Raw genomic sequence first — 21192 nt, forward strand, 5'->3', positions numbered from 1 at the left:
AATTTAGTCAGGATGCCATGATGGTATAGCTTAAACTGCTAGGTAGTAAGAAATCCAGCAGAACATGGTACTACTGCTTCCTCAGTACTGACTACAGTTTTGAGATTTTAAATGAGTGAATTCTGTCCAGTCTTTGTTCTTGAATGTCACACTTCCAGGCTAGCAAATTTTCTTAGGTGTTTGTGTCACTTTAATTCTAAACATTTCCTGGGTTTAGTATGGAGCTTTTAACCACAGCAAAAATTCTCATTTACAATTACTTCTATGGACAGTGTCAAACCATAACATTTGGTAACAAACTGAGCACCACTCATTTCAAAGTGATGGTTAATATAAGTTTCAGGGGTTAAAATGTAGACCTAACCTATTTCAATTTGTCAATCCTTTTTCTGCTCAAAACCTTCTCATATTTTATTAACGTCTTTCAAGCATAAAGGAAATCATACAAGCCATTTAAATTCACGTTCTTTTTTGAGAATGTGAAGAGGCTTTTCATTATTTCATGAATTCACAATAATTACCCTATTAATAAAATGTACTTGCTTATCTCTGCTAAGTTCTTTCTGTGGCAAGAGGTTCTCAGATCTGTTTCATATGCTCAGCAATAGAATTTATTTTATCACTGTCCTGAACTATGCTTATTATCTTCCTTACAGGTTGAGAACAGTCTTTGTATCTGTGCAGCCATGCCCAATAAAGTGGTGGTTCTGCGATATAATGAGAGCTTGAGCAAGTTCTGTATCAGAAAGGTGAGTTTAGTAACTCCCTGCTGTAGTTGAGGTTAATTCAGATAGTGCTCTAAGCCTTTGCTTTGGAGCAAACATCTAAAACCTTTCTGTGGGCATGAGAACTTGTTTTCTAGCTAAAATGACAACAAATTGCACTGTGCACTGACTCAAGGTGGAGTAGGCAGCAATTTCCTTTAATAAGAGTTGGCATTTTTGGAGAGATGCAGAACAGAACTGTGATTTTTGGGGTATTGGACTGAGCTGTAATCATGCCCTCAGATCTCTCCTCAGGACAAAAAGTTTAAACACCGCCTGCCTTAAAACAGTCTGGCACCCAGAAACTCATGTCCTCTCCTATGCACAAATTAAAGAATGTTCCAGTCAAACTACACCTCCCTGGGAGGTTCTGCAGGTGATTTTTGCAGGCCCAGTTCATTTTCCAGTGTGACTGAGGCTGCTGGAGTGAAGCAGTGGGCACAGCCATGCAGATCTGGCCTCCTCAGGAGGAAAGGCATGGCTGTTGGATATCTGGGCACACCTGGAATGTCTGCAAGCATTGCAGCTGATACCAACTCCTGGTCACAGCAGGGAACACTGAGGGTCTGCAGCCCTTCCTCTGACAAGGGCTTACATGCCCAACATGCCGAGGAATGTTTTAGGGTGCAGGTTTTCCTTATCTCCAGTAATCCAGAGAAGTGAATTTAGATCCTAACAAGATGGCAGCAAGCCCAGAATATGTTTTTCCTTTCTTCTAACAATACTGCCAGATAAAATAGGATTTATGTGAGGAATCTTGTCCACAGAAGATCTGGGGATCTGTACATTGTGTCAGGCTAACCTGCAGAGTATCCCAGCTCTTCAGTCACAAGGCAGGTCTTGGTGAACAACAAGGGAGCTGCTCACTGCTGCTCTGGAAAACTGAGCTGCAGAGCAGAAGACTATTTTCCAGAACAATATATTCTTCCAAAAGGAAGAGGATCTTTCCCGAGGCGAGTTGATATGCAAGTCTATATTCAAGCATCACTTCCAACAAAACAAAACTTTATTCTAGCAAGAGTTTTTGCCCATATGGTTTTGAGAGACTGGTAGGGTCTTTGAAGTTGCTGCCTCTCCCTTTTGTAAAGATAAATGTAGCAATATACAACTTTCCATACTCAGTGTTATCCGTAAGCTGGTACAGGGGACTAATATCTGTCCATACTGTCCTTTTTTCCCAGGAGATTGAAACCTCTGAGCCTTGCAGCTGCATCCATTTGACCACTTACAGCATCATCATTGGAACCAACAAGTTCTATGAAATTGAGATGAAGCAGTACACACTTGAGGGTAGGAGATAATTCCTGAGAAATGCTTCAAGTGGCTACACAAGTTCTTTTGTAGGGTTTTTTGAAAGCAGTTTAGGAAAAATGGTGCAAATCAAAGTGTATTTCTCCATTCTCTTTGCAGAGTTTTTGGATAAAAATGACCACACGTTGGCCTCTGCTGTGTTTGCTGCTTCCACCAACAGTTTCCCAGTCAGTATCATCCAAGTGAACCCAGCAGGGCAGAGGGAGGAGTATCTGCTGTGTTTCCACGGTAAGTGGTGGATGATTGTGCAGGTGTTGCACTACTCCTGTTCTCTGAGCTGCAGAAGGTACCCAAATGCTGTTGAATTCTGGACAACCTGCTTTGGCTTAAAAGTTCTCCATGCCTAGTGGATCAGTTTTTGCACAAGATTTCTGTGCCTGAGAGAAGAACTGCAGACAGGTGCTTGATTACCCTGATAAGATGTTCAGGGGCTCTCAGACTTCGCCTTTGTCTGGTTTATGTGCAGACAGATGAGACTTTTTAACCTTCTGGTGATTAAATAAGAAAGGGTGTTATTTGTTTTGTATAGATGTTTTTTTGCCCTCTTGTACACTGTCATGGGAATGCACAAACCTGAAGCCCTCTTGTAGTAATTTTGGGTGAGTGATGGTAGGAATGTCATCACCTTCACAGATGTAGATTAAATAATGACCTTAGCTTTGCTGGAACAAAGAGACGTGGAATCACAGCACCTTTTGGCCTGGCAGTATTCCTACATCCAACCAATTCCATGACATTTAGAGTAATTAATGGCAATCTGGGATTTACAAGATGTCCCTGATAAAAAACCTGGGTACAACTGCATTTGTCCCTTCAGAAATAAATGAATAAAATTCAGGCAGATGTTCATGACCTGATGTGACTTCTCTTGGCAGAGTTTGGTGTCTTTGTGGATTCCTATGGAAGACGCAGTAGGACAGATGACCTGAAATGGAACCGCTTGCCCTTAGCTTTTGGTAAGTGTTGAGGGACAATCCCTTGGATTATGGAGATTATTGAAACAAGGAAGCATCCTTGTGGAATGGGTACTCTGCACTCAGCCCTTCTGTTTCCTTTTCCCTTCCCAATTCTTCCAGAAACTATGGAGCTTTATCCCACAATTTAAGCTTATTATAAATCCAGATGGCAAACCCTCTGCAATATAAGCAATTTAAGGAAAATGTAACCAAAGTTCCATTTTCTTAATGTTCCTGCACTGACACTGATTCAACTGGCTAGTAGACTTTTTAACAAAGCTTTAAGTTTCTGAAATAGTGAAGAATATATGAGGGCAGCATGGCTCCCTCAGGCCTTTTGCACTGCTTAATGGGATTTTGTTCAGTTAATAGTCTGGCTTTAATGCCTTTTTCATGATACTTTGGTTAGTAAAGTCCTTGAGATACAGTTTCAAAGCAACAATTCTTTAAACTTGCATCTCCCCATTTATTGATGGTGTCTGTGTCATTACATAAAATGTATTCCTTACTTTTCCCACAGGGCTGTCAGCCTCTCTTGTGCTTGCTGTTGTGTTTTAGAAGTTTTTAATAGAGAATGTATTTTGTGTTTTTTCCTGCTTTGCACTGCTCCTCCAGCCTACAGGGAGCCCTATCTGTTCGTGACCCACTTCAATTCCCTTGAAGTGATCGAGATTCAGGCACGAGCTTCTCTAGGGTGAGTGGTTCTCTTTTCATCTCTTTGAACAGCCTGTTTTGCAGGAATATATGGACTTGCCAGGAAAAAGTACCATGCTGCCACTGTAAAGACTTTTTCCTGCAATTTTCCCCAGAACTCCAGCACGAGCCCACTTGGAGATCCCGAACCCGCGGTACCTCGGGCCTGCAATCTCCTCGGGAGCGATCTACTTGGCCTCCTCCTACCAAGACAAGCTAAGGGTGATCTGCTGTAAGGGCAATCTGGTGAAGGAGACCAACAACGAGCAGCAGCAGCAGCAGCACCACAGAGGCTCCTCTGCCACGCGCAGGTACGGGGACATCGGGGCGTCGTGGTGACAATGTCGGGGTGTTTCAGTCCCTGGATGCCTTTTCCCCTGGTGTGGTGGGATGTCCTTGTTCTGTTCTTAGAGCATGGTGACATACTGTAATGCTGGAATAGAGTCACTAATGGCTTAACAGCCACAAGGAAACAAACATCAGCTCTAGGAAGATGTGGATAATCTCCACAAATGCTTTGTGACCTTGTGCTGGTTTGCTTTGATGTTGTGATAGAGCTCTGGCTTCAAAGCTTTTTTGAGCTCATATGCTGTTAATATGACACTAAACACGCCTTGGCTGTAATGAGATGTAAAGCAAGAGCCCCTTTCTATCAAATAATGAGTCTGCCTTAGGGAGATAGTGCTGGGAAGTTGTGATGTGATACACAGGTAATTAAATACTCGGGCTGATGGTGCCACTGTCTGCACAGGACACAGAGAAATTGAGGCTTGTAGTTCATCCCACCCTGGCCTGAACATCCATGAGCTACAGAAAATTGTGTGAAAAGACATATATCAAATTTTTGTGTATTTTTATATTAAAAAAGCATATGGCTGGAGTGTATGAAAAGGTGTTCTCTGTATGTTATGTATGAAGTATATGAACAGGTTCTCTGACCTGTCCCCTACACATGACTTACACTGGCAATTCACGAAGGCACTTTTCCAGTGTGGCTCATATGATGGATACTCCAGCTGGCAAAATACCTCTGCATTTTCCATCTAGGCTCAGGGAAGGGCTGATGCTGGGGCAAAAGTTACATTTTTGCTAAAAGAAAATGTAACGGGAGGTTTTTGTCACTCAGCGGTTCGCGTCAATTATTTTTGAATGACAGCAGCCCGAACAAGCGAGGCCCTCCCACGTACAACGAGCACATCACCAAGCGGGTGGCCTCCAGCCCGGGGCCCCCGGAAGGGCCCAGCCACCCCCGGGAGCCCAGCACCCCTCACCGGTACCGCGAGGGCCGCACGGAGCTGCGCAGGGACAAGTCCCCGGGGAGGCCCCTGGAGAGGGAGAAGTCCCCGGGCCGGCTGCTGAGCACCCGCCGGGAGCGCTCCCCAGGACGGCTCTTCGAGGACAGCAGCCGAGGGAGGGTGCCTGTGAGTGGGGCCAGAACTCCTCTTGCTCAAGTCAACAAGGTACGTCAGGAGCCTGCAGGAAGTGTCTGTTCTCAGGGAAAGGCTTGTGGGTGCTGCAGAAGGGCTGGTGGCATTGGAAAGCACAAGAGCAGATCAAATCTCACCTCCCTGCTCCTCAAATTCTGTTGGTGCAGAGCCCACATGGTTGTCATGCGCTGGTCCTGTGACCACCAGCCCTGGGCTGGTTCTGGCACTGCAAAAGCTGCTTGACATTAGAATGGGCTGAAAGCAAAGGTGCATTTACTGGCAAGTGATAGGGGATTTGAAAGGGAATAATGAATGTCTGGAGCAGGGAACGTGGGAGCCTGGTGTGCTGCTGGCAGTGCCTGCCTTTGTCAGTGTTTGTGGATGACAGGAGCCCTGGCTCTGTGGCAGCAGTAGGTGATGGATGTACTACTCCCACACTTCGTGCCTGGAAGAGAATACCTGTAATTTGTAACTTGTCCTTTTATTTCCCTGCCAGGTCTGGGACCAGTCTTCAGTGTAAGTCTCAGCTAGACAAAGTTACTCGTCTTGACCTGCAGGAAAAAAAGGAAATATACTGAGTATATGCACTCCATCTGTCTGCAGCCCAGTTCCCAAACAGCATTCCTGGGCCAAAGCTCGCTCTGCAGTGGGAGCCGTGACGCTTTCGAAGACCGTTCGCAGCTCAGTTAATTTCTCTGCACTTTCCTGCACTCCTGTTTTTGCACTTTGTACTACTGTTACTCTTTCAAGCAGTTCATGAACTTTTTGTATCCACTTTAGTCCCTAGTAGTTCATCCAGGAAATGGGACTCGTGTCCTACCCCAGGTCATCACTGTGGTTAGCACCCCTTAACAGAGAGCTGGTCAAAGTTCTGAGATGTGCTGGGAGTCCCTGATGGCCTGGAAACAGAAGGGCCAAGGTGAGTGAGTCTTTCAATAGCAGCTGTGGTTGGATGTTCTCCACAGAACACATGAAAAATTTCTTCTGATTAGCCTGTTCACCTGCCACTTCTGAAAGTTATTTTGTTCTCACTAAAATTGCTTTAGAGCAGCTCTGATGGGGAGGGAAGACCCCTGCTTTAACCAACCCCCCTGCCTGGCCCTGAGACAAAGTGCATTACCTATAAGCTACTGGGTTGTAAGACTTTATCCAGGTCTTCTGCATGACAGTTCACTGCATGCTGCTGCACCATCACTGGCTCTCTCCTTTTAGGTTGCTTTGCTGAGTAGTGTATTGTACCTCACTTGTAAATTAACTGAAACCTTTAGATTACGCTGCAAAATAGCCGTTAATTACTCTGGAAATTTGGCACCGAAGAGTTAACAAGCCTTATTATATGACAAGAATTACAGTCACACTTGTGTTCTCCTCTCAGCACTGGACATGGTCTCTTCAGCAATGAGTCCTGCCAGCCTCAGCTCCCCAGGGGAGCAGCCTGGGCTGGTTCCTCCCGTGAGCTGTAGCTTGTGGTGCAATCAGATCCGGTGTCTTGGCACAGGACACCCACAGGGAGCAGCTTTGGCACTTGCTGACACACCTTGCTTCCCCGTGTCTGACCTCGAGCCTTTTATTGCTTCCTATTCTCTTTTGCTGTGAACATGAAGCAGAGAGCAAATGATTTTCAAAGCAGGTTTTGACCATTCACTCCGCAATAGCATCGTTCTAAGTGAACAACCATGTTCTTTACAACTGGAAAGAGCAAAACTGCATCAAATCTTCCCTTGGCACCACACTTAAACTTCTGCTAGTCCCTTGCAAGCCTGTGCTAACCTGTTCTAGAAACCCATCAAAATTCCAATGCCTTGTCAGTGTCCTTTGGCGAGTTTCATGAATATTGTATTCTGTTCTCTTGTCTGTTGGGTTATTTTCAGTCGGATGATTTGGCAGGAAATTTGCTGAAAGTTTTTGTCTCCTGGTCTGAATATTTTGAAAGGTCACAGAGATCAATCTTTAAATCTTTGCATCTCATGGAAGATCTTCAAGACCTCAGAAATGGGCTTGTTGAGTCCTGAAAGTGTATATCTTGTGTCTTGTTCGTGAAATGCTTCCTGCTATAGAAATAGCTCAAAGGACTGTACATATTTACAAGAATCTTTATATTCGTAACAAAAGGAAATTGAATTGGTTTCTACTTTTTTATTGTAAACTGTGCGTTTTTCAACACTAGCTTTTTGTTTTACTGGTGGTTGTGGACAGCCATCTTCAGACACTGGAGGGGCCTCGCCTCAGTCCTCCTCGCTCCCATGAAGAAATATTGTAACATTAAATTGCAATTGAGGCTTGTTAGCATAAATGAGGTTTTAGGTCTCTAAAAGTACAGGATTTTTCTTCATTACCTTTTTATTATTGACAAGGGAGGGAACCAGAGGGACAGTTCAAAGCTCCACCGGGAAAGTATTGAACTTTGTTGTTGAACAATAACCAAATAAAACAAATAACTATCTTGACTGGCATGGTGAAATGACGGCTTCCTTCTCTCTGGAGTGCTCCTGCCCTACCCCTGGCTCTGGGGCTGGGGAATCCCAAGTGTCACAGCTGACCCAAGAGCAAACCCTGGCAATATTTAGCATTTAATGCTCTTTTTATTTCCTGAACAGTAGCATAAGTGGCTTCACAAACCCCAAGCATGTTCACATGCACTAACCCAGGTGGATTTATCCAGGTACTTCCCTAGAGCAGAAGTCAGCTGCAAGCACCTACAGCCCAATCGTGCCTCACCCGTGAGATGGGCAGAGGGTATCTGTGGCTATCTGGGAGAACAGTTTTGCCCTGGTAAATGACCCCACACATCTTGAGCTGGAAAAAAGGCATCTTAATTAACAAGAATGTGATCTAATGACAGGTTTGGGACTTACCCCAGCACTGTACTGGGAGCAAAGCAGAGGGAGGCAGTTCCTCATCCCACTGCTGTAAAATGCTGGTGCTTTAAGGCCTAATAGCTGCAACTTTAAAAAAAAGACCATTCACAAATCCAGTCAGATTGAGTACAACCTGCAGTTACTGTACAGCTCAACTTACACCTGCTGGGAAAACTTGCTAGATCAGACTTAAATGTAAATACATCTATTTTTAACTGAACTAGTTTTTACAGGGTCTGAAGTATTCTTTCACAGGAAGAGGTTTTTAATATTCACACTGCTGCCTACAGTAACTTAATTTGTCCTCCTACTGTTCAGTGTTTTTGGTTCTGTGCACATACCCACCCCCTCAGCCCTGACAAAGGGCTTGTTGGAGGCTCAGGGGGTGGGTTACCAGTGGCTCCTCTTACAGTTTGGTCTACATGACATTCTCCATGAACATGCTCTCCATCAACCCTGAGCTGCTTGATTTATCTATTGTGCCTACGATGATGTATATGATGAAATGCTGACTTGTTCAATGTTCCTTTATTTCTTTTACTGTGCACAAACAATACTTATTTAAAGCTCATTGTTGCAGTCCTATGATGCATGATCCGAATTGTAACAAAACTAAATTAATCCAGAAACTGGTGGAGTAAAAAAAATTTATTATTTATTGAGCTTTTTGATTCCCAAGAACCCTACACAAATCCGTGTCAGCTTGGCCCCCACATGCTGTGCTGAAATCAGGGGGTCGGGGAGGGAGCTCTTGTTATTCCTGTACTGGTTTACTCCAGGGTCCCCAAAAGTGTAACAAAAGTGTCTGCATCTACCTTTAAAAAAATGTGCTCTCCTAGCAACAGCCAAGAATAAACATAACAGCACAGACTGTGAGCTGTGGGTGGGGAATGTGAGCTAATAAATCCAACTCTTGATCCAGCCTTTGCCTTTGGAGGGATTTGATTCATCCCATTGCAATAAGGGAACACAGAGTGATTAATTCATTCACTTGTTAAGCAGAAAATGACCTAGCAAAAAAATCCATTAAAACACCCCAAAACCCACACCCTAGCAAAAACCAAAACATCCACCCTCCTGCTGGAGAGAAAGGGCTTTGTGGGGCTGAGGGTGGCAGTGGCTGTCCTGAGGACATCTGTGGCTCCTGGGACTGTCACCTGAGGCCAGAGGTGCCAGGGACCAGCTCACCTCCCTCTCTGCCTGGGGGCAGATGGGCTTGGTCACCCGTGAGCAGGAAGGGTGGAGCAGAGGGAGGGTCCCTCCTGCAGGCCCTCACACAGCCTGGGCTCCCTCCCGGCCCTCCAAACTTAGGTGCTGCAAAAGCTGATGGTGCAGTGGCAGCTGCAGTCCCTGTACTGAGCCTTCTGCCAGCTGAGACAGAGCCAGGGGCTACAAACCAAACATCAAAAATAAAAACCCTCAAGCCTTGTACACAATAACTGTTCCTGTCCTGTGGTTCCACCATACCTGATGCACTGATGAAGAAGGTGGAGTGCTCTGCAGGTACCAGCACTGACCACACATCCCGTGGCCCTGGCATTCCCTGGAGCTACTGGACACTGCAGGGACACAGACTGTCCCCTCCCACAGCTGGACCTGGGTGAGCCTCGGACCCGAGACTCACCCTGGTGAGGACAAAGACTTGGGGAAAAAAGTCTGCTTGAAGTGGCTGCTGGAACAAAGAGAAGCTGCAGGAGGCTTAAGGCCCATCCCAAGCTTTCCAGCTCTGCTGCTGCAGCTTTCAAATAACTGGCCTCTTGTCCTTCGTCTAAACTCTACAGCAGAAATAAACATGAACACCTCAGCCTTGTTCACTGAGTGCAAGAGGACAAAGTGTTTAAGCTTGTACAACCCACCAAGGCATAAAACTGCAATCAGGATATCACACGTAATAACAACTGACTGAAGGTCAAGTTACCACAGGCGGGAAGGATAATAACAAGACAAGTCACCCACTTCTCTTGAAAATGTTTTATTTGTTTCTAAAGAGGTGGAAAACAAGCAATTCTGTAGTTCAGAATACCAAATACTATCCATAGCACAGAATGAAGAAAGTTTTCAGAGAAAACCATTGCACTAGACCCAGATCTACTCAGCTACTGAAGATACTGCAACAAGGCTGGTGAACAGACCCCAGGATGGCAAGGAACCCTCCCACTGTGGCTCACTCCACGCTGGCTGCAGCTGTCCCCACTCAGAGTTCTCAGACTTGTGCAAAGTGCTCTCCCCCCCAGCGGGAGGGGCTGGTTATCATTGGCACGGTCACGCTGCCCCAGGCACCAAAACAAGCCAGGGAAGGGCCCCTCCCGAACTGGCTCCTCCCGGACAGGCCCGGGGCACACTGGCAGCAGGTTTGCATTAATGTTGCATTTGTTTTGGGATAAAACAGGCTGTCAACACCAAGGACAGGCAGCCTGGCATTACTAGAATCACTTAGAAAACAGAAACAGAATAAAAAGTTGCTCAGCTCCAGCCCTGGGCACAGAGGGCTGCAGTGCTGCTGCATCCAGCACTCTGCCAGGGCTGACACTGAGGGGTAAGTTTGGCCACTGGACACAGGAGACTTAGAGTCACCCTCAGGCTCTTACTGAGGAACTCATCCCCAAACGAATCCCTCCATCTCCTTCCTCTCTCAGCTTAAGGAAGTCCTCCTCAGTGACAGCAAGAGAAACCAGTTTTCCAAAAGCAGATTACTGCAAGACACATTTACGATTTACAGAAAAATCCAGCCATTAAAAACAATTGTCTTTACCAGAAATTCCACAGGGGAAAAGATGTATTTCAGTTCTCATGAAGAGAAAAAACTACAGAGCTATTCACAGTAGAAACAGTGCACCCCACTCTACCGTAAAATAATAATGAGCTTGTAGTGATGATTATGTTGCTGATTTTGCCCAGAAAAGGCTGCTACAAAATGATCATCAATATTCACACTTACTTCAGCCAGACAAGTTTGGAACTTGCTACTGAAATAGTGTTTGATGAGCAATGGAAGCAGTAATGAGTTTGCTTCTGCTGAGTGTTATGCTTAAATCAGATTCCCCAAGAATCCTGAACTTTCTAGACTTTGGGCTGGCAGACTCCCAGTCTGCCTCGCTGCTAAAGCTCTTTGATCTGTTGCTGCCCTGACATTATTCGGCCTAATTAAATTGGTGTTTTTTAAACTAACTGACAAGGGCCACTGACACCTTTGCCACCTGTCTGGTTGCTGTGAAGCTGCCATTTCCAAGAACTTCCAAGGTGGGGCTAGCAAAATAAGGCAAATACAGGAGAACCTGGAAGTCTCAGGGAAATTATGAAATCAGAGTTTGTTTGCTACAGCACATAGCAGAAGTACATTTGGTTAAGTGAAGCATTTTTTTCTGAGACTGCACTGGCCCAGAACAATTGGTCACAAATGACTGTGATGCTCATATTGGCTTGTACAGCAAAGTGGTCACGTATTTCTTCTTGTAACGGTGTGTAGCACTGAGCACCATCACTCCATCCTGCAGGGGAGGGAAAACAAGTGAGTGTGCCATGCTCAGACAGCCAGGCTGCCGTGGGCAGGACAAGCCCTGGCCTCTCACCTTGATGGAAAGTGCATACAGGTGGTTCAACATGACGTGGTTGGGCTCAGGGAGCAGAGCGGGGTCGCACTGCAGAGAAGAGGGACAGCGTGACAGAACAGAAGTCACAGTTCACTCCTCACAGCTGAGAGGTGGCAAACAGCACCTGTGACCAGCCACACCACCAGTACATCACTGCTGCTCACGCTGAGCCCCTCACAAACAGCCACCATTTCAGAACAACTCCAGGTCCCTCTGGGTAAACCCTCTGCATCCTCACCAGGTCCAGGAATCAGACTGATGATCCCTTATGTGCTTCTGGTGTCTTTACAGTTAACAAGATCAAGCTTTTGGGAGGAAAACAGCATTCTAGTTTGCCATTTTCAAGACAGTCAACTAGAAAAATAGACTTACTTCAGATGAATGCATCTGGACATACATAACAAGGAGCTTACCAACACAATACTTATCCTAAGGTTTTTCCTATGCTGTCCCCTGCCTGTATCCAGATTTTTCCCCATCTGTTCCCACCCTCACGGGCATTATTTAGCAAAGCAAAGTGATGTACTCACAGAAATCCCAGTGTCCTTGTTCAGGATGACCTGCAACAGGTGTGGGGGGAGAATGGGTGGAGATTTAAAGCGCTCCTCTGCCTTACAGACATAGGGCTCCTGGTGGTATGGTCCTGGGGGTGAACTGGACAGCTCTGCCAGACAGATGGTAAATATTTAATCCTAAAAACTTTGTAAGAACATATGCTCTTTATAGGTACATGCAGCCTAAAGGAATCAATGGCACTTAAGTACAACTGCAGCAGCTGGTGTAGTGCCAGAGGATCAGTCACTGCCCAAAAGAGGGGATTTAAAGTGCCCAAAGTCTGACTTGGAATGAGCTGTGGGGTTCTGGGCAACAGAGCTCTGAGGGCACAACTGCACTTCAGAACTTCTCTGTCACCTCTGCCCAGCACTTCTGCAAACACTCCACAGTGCAGACTGCCTTACAAGGCTCCCTCCAAGGCACAAGAACATGGGATGCACCTGTGAAAGGCAACTGCTCCCCCCTGCAGACTGGGCTGTGGGAAGAGCCCTTCAAAGTCTGATCAGGGAAAGGAAACACTGCTACAGTGGGGAAGGCTTCTATTAGAATCTCCTCCTGGCCTGCCTCACAATTATGTAACACTTTCTCCAGAAAGGCTTTGTCCAGGGCAAAGTTGCACAGAGCAAAACACACCCAAACACACCTCCTGCCTCAGGTTCAGAGGTCTTCTGAAGCAGGGTGTAGGATACTGCTTCAGTCATGGGCTCCATCCCTACAGAGCTCAGCAACCAACAGGGCAAGGCTGACCTCAGACACGGCTCAAACTAAATCCCACCTCTCTCCTGTTACACTGGAACATGAAACTTAAGGCAAGAATTGCATTTTTCTATTATTCTTAGATAGGTAATTTATACTACACTGTGAGGATACTCCCCAGCCTGTGTTAGCATAGAGATGCACCTAATTTCTCCCTGCTAAAGTGCAACTCCTGCCTCCCTCAGCCGCCTCCTTAGCAAAGGAAGACTGAATTAGGTGCAGTGTAGGCTGTCAACATTGGTTTGATGTGGTAAAAGAGAGACTGATCCACCAGTGACTGCCCTAAACCCAGCCACTGCACACAGCAGGGACAAACAAACAGTTACTGAGCGCCCAGGACTTCCTCCTCATCAGATCTGTGTTGCTTTGTCATAGGCTTCCTCCTCTGTGCATTCCACTTTCTTCCTTTGGGCATTTGTGATTCCTGCACACAGGGCCTGACACAAGTGGAGATTAATCTCTGCTGGAGCTCTAACTCAGATAGAAAGGGAAAATGAAATTTTGAACAGCTCTAAGAAGTGTGACATAAAGTTACCAGTAAGCTCATACCAGACATGTCTGAACATTTTTGGGAGTCCACCATCAAAGCATCGAACACTTCAAAGTCAGTTTTCTTCACCTGGATGATGTTGTTGACAGTACCCAGCTGGCTGGTTACTACTGGCTGGCAAAAGACAAGATAGAAAAATCAGAATAAAAGAAACCTGTGGGACCAATAGATTCTCAGAACTACACAATCAGCATTAGCAAGAATGAGGTACATTACTTTTGAAACATGACAGAACCAGATGTCAGAAGAGCTCAGCAAGTGTTAGGTTAAGAGGAAGTGCAGGATGTTAAGGGCTGGGAGAGGAAAATGCCAGTTGAACCTGGCAAGCCCACAGGGTCCCAGACAAGGCAGGGGTCAGGTCTGGCCTGGAGTTACCTGTGACACCAGCTCTGGACATTACGTCCTCAAGCACCTGGGGAACTGCTGGGCAGGCTGGGGTTAAAGCTCATTTTATAGCACAGGAGGAAAAACAGGCCTGGCAGATTTTGGCACAATGACTGGACTGTGAAAAGATCTAGAGCAGCAATAGATAGCAACATGCTGGCACAGAGAGCCAGGAAGGCACAGCAAGCTCTGGGCTGCCAGCAGTGCTGCAATGCTCTAAAAGGCAGTTTGGCCCTGGACAAGAAAAGCTTGGCATCATTTACAAACCAATGGCCAAGAGATCCTGTCCCTTTTTGCATCCCCTGCCCTCTGAGCTCAGGCTGATGCTGCCACCCAGGCCAGCAGCCATCAGAAACCTCTCTCCCACCAGCTGGAACAGCCCTTTTCTCCTTTTTCAGATGCCTCACTCAATAAACAGTGACTCACAGCAAATATTACCTCTGCAGGATCATGTGTCCACTGCCCATCCACGAGGAACTTGTACTGGTGCTCTCCTTCTGGCAGGTCCAGGATTGCCACAAAGTTATTGTGACTGGAATTTAAGACAAACAATCAGCCCTGCAATATTCTGAAAAGTACCTTGGTCTCTAAACTGTGACACAGAGCACAAGCCTCCTCAACATCCAAAACCTTAAACAGGCGAAGAATCTCTGATGCAATCCAAAGGTAAAGAATCAAATCATGATTAATGCTCATGATAATTTCCTCTGTGACAGTGACTCTCCCCACACTCCTGACAGCCCATAACTGGCACTGAGCTTTTGTCAAGTCACTCTCACATCTTCATGTTACTTGTTAGCACATGAGACCTCATTTATCTGCTGATGGAACAAGATCAGCTTTCTCACATTTCCTTGCCTTTCAGTATTTGCCATCATAAATTGCATTTCCCAAATGCCCATGAAATAAATGAACAATGAGCAGATAAAAGCAGCAACTCGATACTTCTGGGTTACTTTGGGTCTAGAGAGCCAATTTCCAAACTCCTTGGGCTGTGAACTCCCTGATTCTTCAGAAGGCTTTAGCAGCATCTCAAAAAAGCTGAGAAACAGTTGGTGCTGCTCCAACAGGCCTCTGGACCCTCTGAGCTGAGCAAAAGCTACTGACATGGCAAGGATGTGTCATCAGAGACACTGCTGGAAGCAGCTCCCCTTTCCACTGCCCAGCCCTGCTCCAGGCACAGACTCACAGCAGGGACTGTTTGGGGTTATCTGTGCACTGTGCCCAGTGAACTGACACACAGCTCAACTCCCACCCTGTGCCATCCAAGAATGGAGCAGTCAGATTGTCATCAAGGGTGTGAGGAGAGAAGCAGGACAGTGGAAAATCCAGCCCAATCCCATCTCTGAGCTGACCACCTTCCTCATGGCACTGAGCACTGCCAGTCCATGGGGAACATGCTGCAGCAGCACTTCATTACCTCCTTGTCAGGGGAATTTTACTCCAGTTGTTGAAGGACCCTGATAAATAAACTTCTTTCCCCCCTCCAGTCCAGCGGAAGACTGTTGGCCGAGCTTGAGTGGGGGTTTTGTCATTCACTTCCAGGTCTTGCTGCCAAGCTAGAAATTCTTCTTTCTCCAATGGAGCCTACAAGCACAATGTCTCACTCAGAAAAGGTTCTTTCCTGGCAGGCTCAGACAACCTGTGTTGCACCAAACACTTTTTTTGCCCTCAGGCATGATTCTCTAAGTCTACTACAAGCAGTGTTTGCCAGATGCAGAATACAAGCTGCATTTCTAGATACTGTTCACAAGTTCATTTGCACAAATTCTGCAAAGGTGTTGAAGCCTTCCAAATTTGCAGGAGTGGAAAGCAACATAATGTCCCTCCCTCCAGCCCCAATTAGACTTGCTTAAACACCAATTCACCCTCTCCTTGGCATGGGAAAGAAGGGGGATGGACAGCTTTGTGTAAACTCAATGACAAAATCCCTACAGCTCGCAAACAGCCCCAGAGTATTCCAAGCAAGCAATGCTGGGAGAACAATCAGCAATACCTTCATTTCCTCTGAATGGAACAAGTCTGCATCTTCAGGACTGTCCATTAGGATTTTGGGTCTGTCCCCCTCCTTGGTACTGATGGCTCCTCCGGAGCTGTCCCCTCGGGAGGCTTTGTGCCCATGGCGCTCCAGCCCCGCTCGCTCGCTGCTCGTGTTCCCCATTTTTATGGACCTAAAGGGGCAGGGAAAGCCACATTAGCACATGGACTCCCACAGCTGGAACACCAGCAGGCAGGAAAGAAAATTCATCAGTAGCCTTAGGCTGGGTTTTTGAGTTGAAGAGCCTCAGAAATTTGATTAACCCACTGTAAAGTGACACCGTACTCTGCACAAAGGCACCAAGTGACAGTTTTTCGCTACTGCTGACAATGTGCTGCAGTTCTATACACGAGCACCTCTATCACACTCAGCCACCCACGGAGCTGCCCCGCAGCTCCCTGCACACAGCACAGAGCTGCTGTGCTCCCCAAGCCAGGGGCTCGTCCTTTGCCTTCTGCTCCCGTGCACACCGCGCTGCACCTCGCCAGCTGAACACCAGCGGAACTTTCCGTGGGAAGCTCCAAAAGCAGCCAGCCTGAAACGTGACCTCCCTAGAATAACGTTATCTCACCCTGCTGAGGATGCTGAGAGCAGGCGAAGGGGGTTCTAAACAAAGAACCACAAACTGTGCTGAGCTGGAGGGCCCCACAGGACCCGCCGGTCCGGCTCCTGCACAGCCACCCAACACTCCCACCAGTGCCCGCGGGCGGTGCCCAAACGCTCCCGGAGCTCGGCGGCCTCGGGGCTGTGCCCACGCCCGGGGGAGAGCTCAGTCCGCCGCGCTCCCTCAGCCCCGCTCTGCCCGGGACCGGCGGCGCCTGCAGAGACCCGGCCCCGCCGGGCTGCGCACGGCAAGGGCCCGCGGGGCGCCCCCGGGACCCGCGCGGGGCACGGGGCACAGCCGGTCCGGCAGCCCCGGAGCCGCCCGGCCCGGCCCGGCCCGCACCCACCGCCCGCCGCGCTCCCGCCGCCGCCGCCGCGCTTCCGCTTCCGCCGGGCCCGGCCCGCGCCCGCCGCGGGGAACCGAGCCCGGCGCGGCCGTTCCGCGCTGCCGCGGCCGCCACGGCGGCGCCCTCAGCGCCCGCTGCCCGGGCTCGGCTCCGGGGCCGCGCCGTGCCGGGGCCGCGCCGTGCCGGGGCCGCGCCGTGCCGGGGCCGCGCCTCAGGGCGGTGCCGCAGCCGCGGGCAATGGCGCGTCCCCGAGCCGCGCCACAGCGCGCTGGAGCCGCCAGCTCCGGCGTCTGGGGGCGCGGATGGAAGGCTGAGTCCTTCAATGAGAAATGTTTCCCAAATGAAGCTACACTGATACATTTCACACGGCATCCCCACTCACACTGTCTGGTTTTACCCGTGGCTCTCCCCCAGCTGTTGCTGGGTTTTTTTCCCCCTTTCCTCACAGCCACAGAGCTGAGGCCTGCGGGTGTGTCACCGTTCTCTTTACAGATAAATCGCGTTTTTGTCATTACAAATAGGAGCAACCCGCACACAGACAGAAGGATTCCTACCAAATGGAAGTATCCACACAGTAACCGTGTGGGAAGAATTCTGCCGAGATGCTGTGGCAGTGCAGTGCTGGCTCCTGCTGTGTTTTGGGAACAGCTGCTCCCTTTTTACCCTTGGGAGTCGAACACCCTGCCCGGGACAGGCTGCCAGGGCACTGTGTGCAGGCCCAGCCCTGTACACGGACTGTAACACTACACTGCTGTAAAATGCAGCTGCTGTTATTTTGGCATTTCACACAGCTTAGTGCTCCTAAATTCCCTGTCTCCAACCCTGGTTGTTTTGTTCTCCCCAGTTTTCCTGGGCAGCACTGTTTGCAGTACAGGGTACCGTGTCTTGCCCATCACTTGTCCATCCAGGACCAGTGTGATGATCTGCACAAGAGCCACACAGACCCACTGCAGGCCACGGTACCTTCATCTGGGGCCTGACATTTGCAATGTCTTTTGTTCTCTAGGAACCACAGAGTGGTAACAAACTGCAGGGTAAGGACTGGTAGCAGATCACGAGCCTGTGGTAACCAGTCTGTGGTAGGTATAAGCATGCATTTTAAAGTCTGGTGTTATACTGTGATGGTTCCTCCTTCCATGGTGATGAACCGTCCATGCAGTGCTCCATGCTGAAACCTCTGGGAGCTGCTGGTTTGTGGACAGGACACAGGCCATGGACAAGGCATCTCAGACTCACTGTTGCTGCCTTCTCCTCCCTGTTTTCCCCGTGTCTGCTCCCTTTTCAGGACTGGTTCTTGTCTCCCCTCCCCGTGACTGGTGGGTGTAGCACACTCCTGGAGCAATCAGCCTGCAACTCACTTTGTCAGGTGCTCTCCCTGAGAGTATTGAGGGCTGGATGGCATCACACCATGAACAACTAAATCAGCCCCCACCTCCTCACACACGTCTGTGTGCACGGTCCTTGCATTCACTGGAGAGTTGTTTTCTCCCCTCAGCCTGAGTGGGAGCCCCATTCCTTCACGGCTGTTAATGCAGAGATGTGGGAAGTGAGGGATTCACTAAAGACCAGCCACAGGGGCCTGGCAGAGCTCAGCCTCACGCTGATTCTCTGGACTCTGGAGTTTTGCTCCTGCCTTTAACAGCATCTGTGACTTTTTGCCGCCTTTTATGCTCTGCAGCCTGAAGGGCATAAAAACTGCCCCTCTTCCACCTCATCTGAGCCAGCCTCCACATTCCAAAGGAAGACTACAAAAGATTTTTTCTACCTCTGCCCCTATTGGGGTAAAATGACCAGGGGAAAACACAAGTGACTAATTCTGAATAAGAAATTCCCTTAAAAAAAAAAAAAAAAAAAAAAAAAAAAAAAAAAAAAAAGACACATTCCACTTTCAGACTCTTCACAGCCCATAAAGCAAGATAAAAGTAATTGGTAAAATGCTTCACCTGGTGTCATGATTGTGCCACACCACCTCCTAGGACAATGTGAGGTTTTAAAAGTAGAGGCTTGTAAAAGATCTGCAGGATATGAAAAGCTGTATGGTCTCTTAGTTGCCATGTCAGTAGCCACAAGCAAAGCTCAGCTCCTTTTTCCCTCCCTCACACCTACCTTTTTTAGTAAACATGAGCTAGACCTGGCCTGACTATTAAATCTTCTTAGTCAGAAGTTAATTTTAAGGCAGTTTGGTTCTTGGCTCTTAAAACGATGAGACTCAGCAGAGCTGGTCAAAGTTCTGGGAATAATTACAGAGCACTTTGGGTGCTGTACAGGCTGAGGGGTCAAGTGAAGTGACATCTTTGCTACTGAGTCACTCTACCCCCTTGGAGATATCACTTACGTCCCTGTCTATCAGCTGACTCATTTTAAAAGGGAGTAGGGACCAAACAGGATAGGTCTGAGGTCAGGACAGACCTGTGTTAGGGGAATGCATGTCTCGGATTAGACGGGGTGAGAAGTGACCTTACAAGCTTTTCAGGCACAAAAGTCAGGGATGACACTCACCAAACACCATGCTCTAGGCCAGAATCTCTCATTTTCACTGTTTAGATTATCTCTCTTATTATTTGATTAAAATCAAAACGCAATTAAGCCCCCACTGAATACTGGTTGAAATGTGAACATGAGCCTGCCATGGCTCACCATGACCACACAGCCTGGTCTGGATACTTCACTTCCAGTGGTTTCCCCTTCTCTTACCTCAGAGTAGGTGTCAGAAAAGAAATGAGGTGGCCTTCAGCCTCAGGCTATGCAGTTCAAAGTCCTGAAGAATCCATTGATATCTGGCAAAGTTCTTTTCCTTTGACACCATGCAAGCTTATTTGGCCAAAGAGAAGCAAGTGGTGTGGAAGCTGACTCAGCCTTACAGCGAGAGATGACAAACTCAGAGGAGCCATCTTCAGACGTGAGCTGGGAGATCAGATTCACACATGTCATAAATCACATTGTAAAGGACATATGAGCAAGTGCTTCTTGCAGCTTGTGTGCTGTGGAGAGTGAGCTGTGTGGGAGCAGAATAGAACTCACCCCAAAGTTTAAGACAGGGTAAATTTACTGTCAGAAACCCTCTGGGTAAATTTCTTACTATGCCTTGGGGTCCTGAATTTCTTACTCTATCTTTACAGTGGCTGAGTGATGTTTCCAGGACCCCTCCTCTTTTTGGGTCACTTGTGGATTTAGCCCACTTTGCCAGGCTGGCATGGAGTGCAGCAGAGGAGCTGGGGCAGCCTCCTCAGAGGCTCAGTCCCATCTCAGGGACACGTGTCCTGCTGTGCACGCAGAACATGCCATTGTGCTTGGCAGATGGAAAGCTGGGAGTGCACAGAAGAAATCCCTCACACACCACTGCATCCCTTCTCTGATCCAACACTGCGCACCTCCCGAGACCTGCTAATCCAAAATGAGGTTTGGAGATGAGATGATTGTAAGAGGAAACCAACCAAATTTAGGTAATTTTGGAACCTGAAGGTGCTGCCTGTGGAGACCCAGGGCTCAATCTCAGGGAGCTGAGGGTCAGGCAGCAGCCCTGCAGAGCCCTGAGGGCTCCAACCTTGCCTGGAGCTATCTCCTACAAAGCCAGGGTAGGTTCCACATCTGTTCAAGGTTTGGTGATAAGGACTTTTCCTTCCAGGAAACACCACCTTCCACAAAGGCTCCTGAACAGCTGTCAGGTTGTTTCCAACCAGCTTGGCTCCCATCAATCCAGTGACTTTCCTTGTATTTAGATCTTACTTGCCTTTGGGAAATCAACCCTTCAACTCTTCTTTTGTGTGTACACACACAGACACACAAAGTAAAGACTGATGAGGGAGATGACTCCATCTTCCCCCTTCTGAGGCAATCAGTAACAAATAACTGGCAGACCAAGTTAGGGCCCAGGGGAGGAAATGAGCCTAGAGAGAGATGTTTGCACACTGTTTCAGCAAAGGCACCTGAACAGATGCTGAGAGTGAGGGACACTGTGGCAGCAACCAGATACAGCCTATTTCCAGGCTGAGAGGCAGAACACACTGTGAGCACATATCCAAAGATAGAGGTCCAAAAGCTGCAACTTCTGGAGCCTCACCACTCATGGTTGCAACCACAGAAATTGAAGAGCCAGTGCTGATCTTCAGGTGAAAGCTGTAAACCCCTGGCTGTGCCTGCAGGGAGGCACTCCAAGAATTTAATTTCATATTATCCTGGAGGTTATTTGGGTTTTGTGCAATCTGAAGAAACTTACACCACATTTTGAGTGTCTGGCTGACCCCCTTCATACAGCAGCAAAGAACCCCCATTTATATTTAGAAGCCTCTTCTAGGATTACATATCAAGATACGTGCACTGGGCTGTTTTGCAGAATGCAGCTGCCTTGTAAGAAGCCAAA

General features: G+C 47.9%; 2 protein-coding genes across 19 annotated transcripts in view; one reads left to right on the forward strand and one right to left on the reverse strand.

The window, feature by feature from the left end:
- Window positions 1–8930, forward strand: part of CIT (citron rho-interacting serine/threonine kinase) — a 69465-nt gene extending 60535 nt beyond the window's left edge. For 6 of the 13 annotated variants that reach the window (XM_085592655.1, XM_085592662.1, XM_085592663.1 and 3 more), the window contains 8 exons: window positions 657–749; window positions 1946–2054; window positions 2175–2303; window positions 2951–3031; window positions 3647–3725; window positions 3841–4035; window positions 4851–5184; window positions 5648–8930. In XM_085592655.1, coding sequence (XP_085448781.1) covers window positions 657–749; window positions 1946–2054; window positions 2175–2303; window positions 2951–3031; window positions 3647–3725; window positions 3841–4035; window positions 4851–5184; window positions 5648–5671 — 1044 coding nt within the window. In that variant the 3' untranslated portion in view covers window positions 5672–8930. The remainder of the gene's footprint in view (window positions 1–656; window positions 750–1945; window positions 2055–2174; window positions 2304–2950; window positions 3032–3646; window positions 3726–3840; window positions 4036–4850; window positions 5185–5647) is intronic. The other 7 variants (XM_085592659.1, XM_085592664.1, XM_085592661.1 and 4 more) reach the window with 2 other exon arrangements.
- A 1035-nt stretch (window positions 8931–9965) lies between these two features.
- Window positions 9966–17519, reverse strand: PRKAB1 (protein kinase AMP-activated non-catalytic subunit beta 1). Of its 6 annotated transcripts, none has more exons than XR_014958572.1 (8): window positions 16833–16874; window positions 15841–16015; window positions 15265–15431; window positions 14283–14376; window positions 13460–13574; window positions 12130–12263; window positions 11579–11904; window positions 9966–11497 (listed from the first exon to the last, which is right to left on the reverse strand). XR_014958572.1 is itself a non-coding variant. In XM_085592668.1 (8 exons), exons 2-8 carry the CDS (start codon window positions 16003–16005, stop codon window positions 11420–11422), a joined length of 822 nt encoding a protein of 273 aa, XP_085448794.1. In that variant the 5' UTR covers window positions 16006–16015; window positions 17387–17519; the 3' UTR covers window positions 9966–11419. The 6 variants fall into 6 exon arrangements, 5 of the variants coding, with proteins under 5 accessions (XP_085448794.1, XP_021405568.1, XP_085448793.1 ...); XM_085592668.1 differs by lacking the exon at window positions 16833–16874 and adding an exon at window positions 17387–17519 and having other exon boundaries at window positions 11579–11647; XM_021549893.3 differs by having other exon boundaries at window positions 11579–11647.
- Window positions 17520–21192: the final 3673 nt, after the last annotated feature.

Source organism: Lonchura striata, chromosome 15, assembly GCF_050655825.1.
Source record: "Lonchura striata isolate lonStrDom1 chromosome 15, ASM5065582v1, whole genome shotgun sequence".
NCBI classification, from domain to species: Eukaryota; Metazoa; Chordata; class Aves; order Passeriformes; family Estrildidae; genus Lonchura; species Lonchura striata.

Excerpts from the sequence above, each read along its gene's own strand:
- PRKAB1 (XM_085592668.1), bottom strand. The coding sequence starts at position 16,005 with ATGGGGAACACGAGCAGCGAGCGAGCGGGGCTGGAGCGCCATGGGCAC. Across the intron at positions 13,575-14,282 it reads GGACACATGATCCTGCAGAG|CCAGTAGTAACCAGCCAGCT; the intron begins GTAATATTTGCT and ends GTCTTTTGCCAG. Across the intron at positions 12,264-13,459 it reads AAAATGTTCAGACATGTCTG|AGCTGTCCAGTTCACCCCCA; the intron begins GTATGAGCTTAC and ends TCTGTCTGGCAG.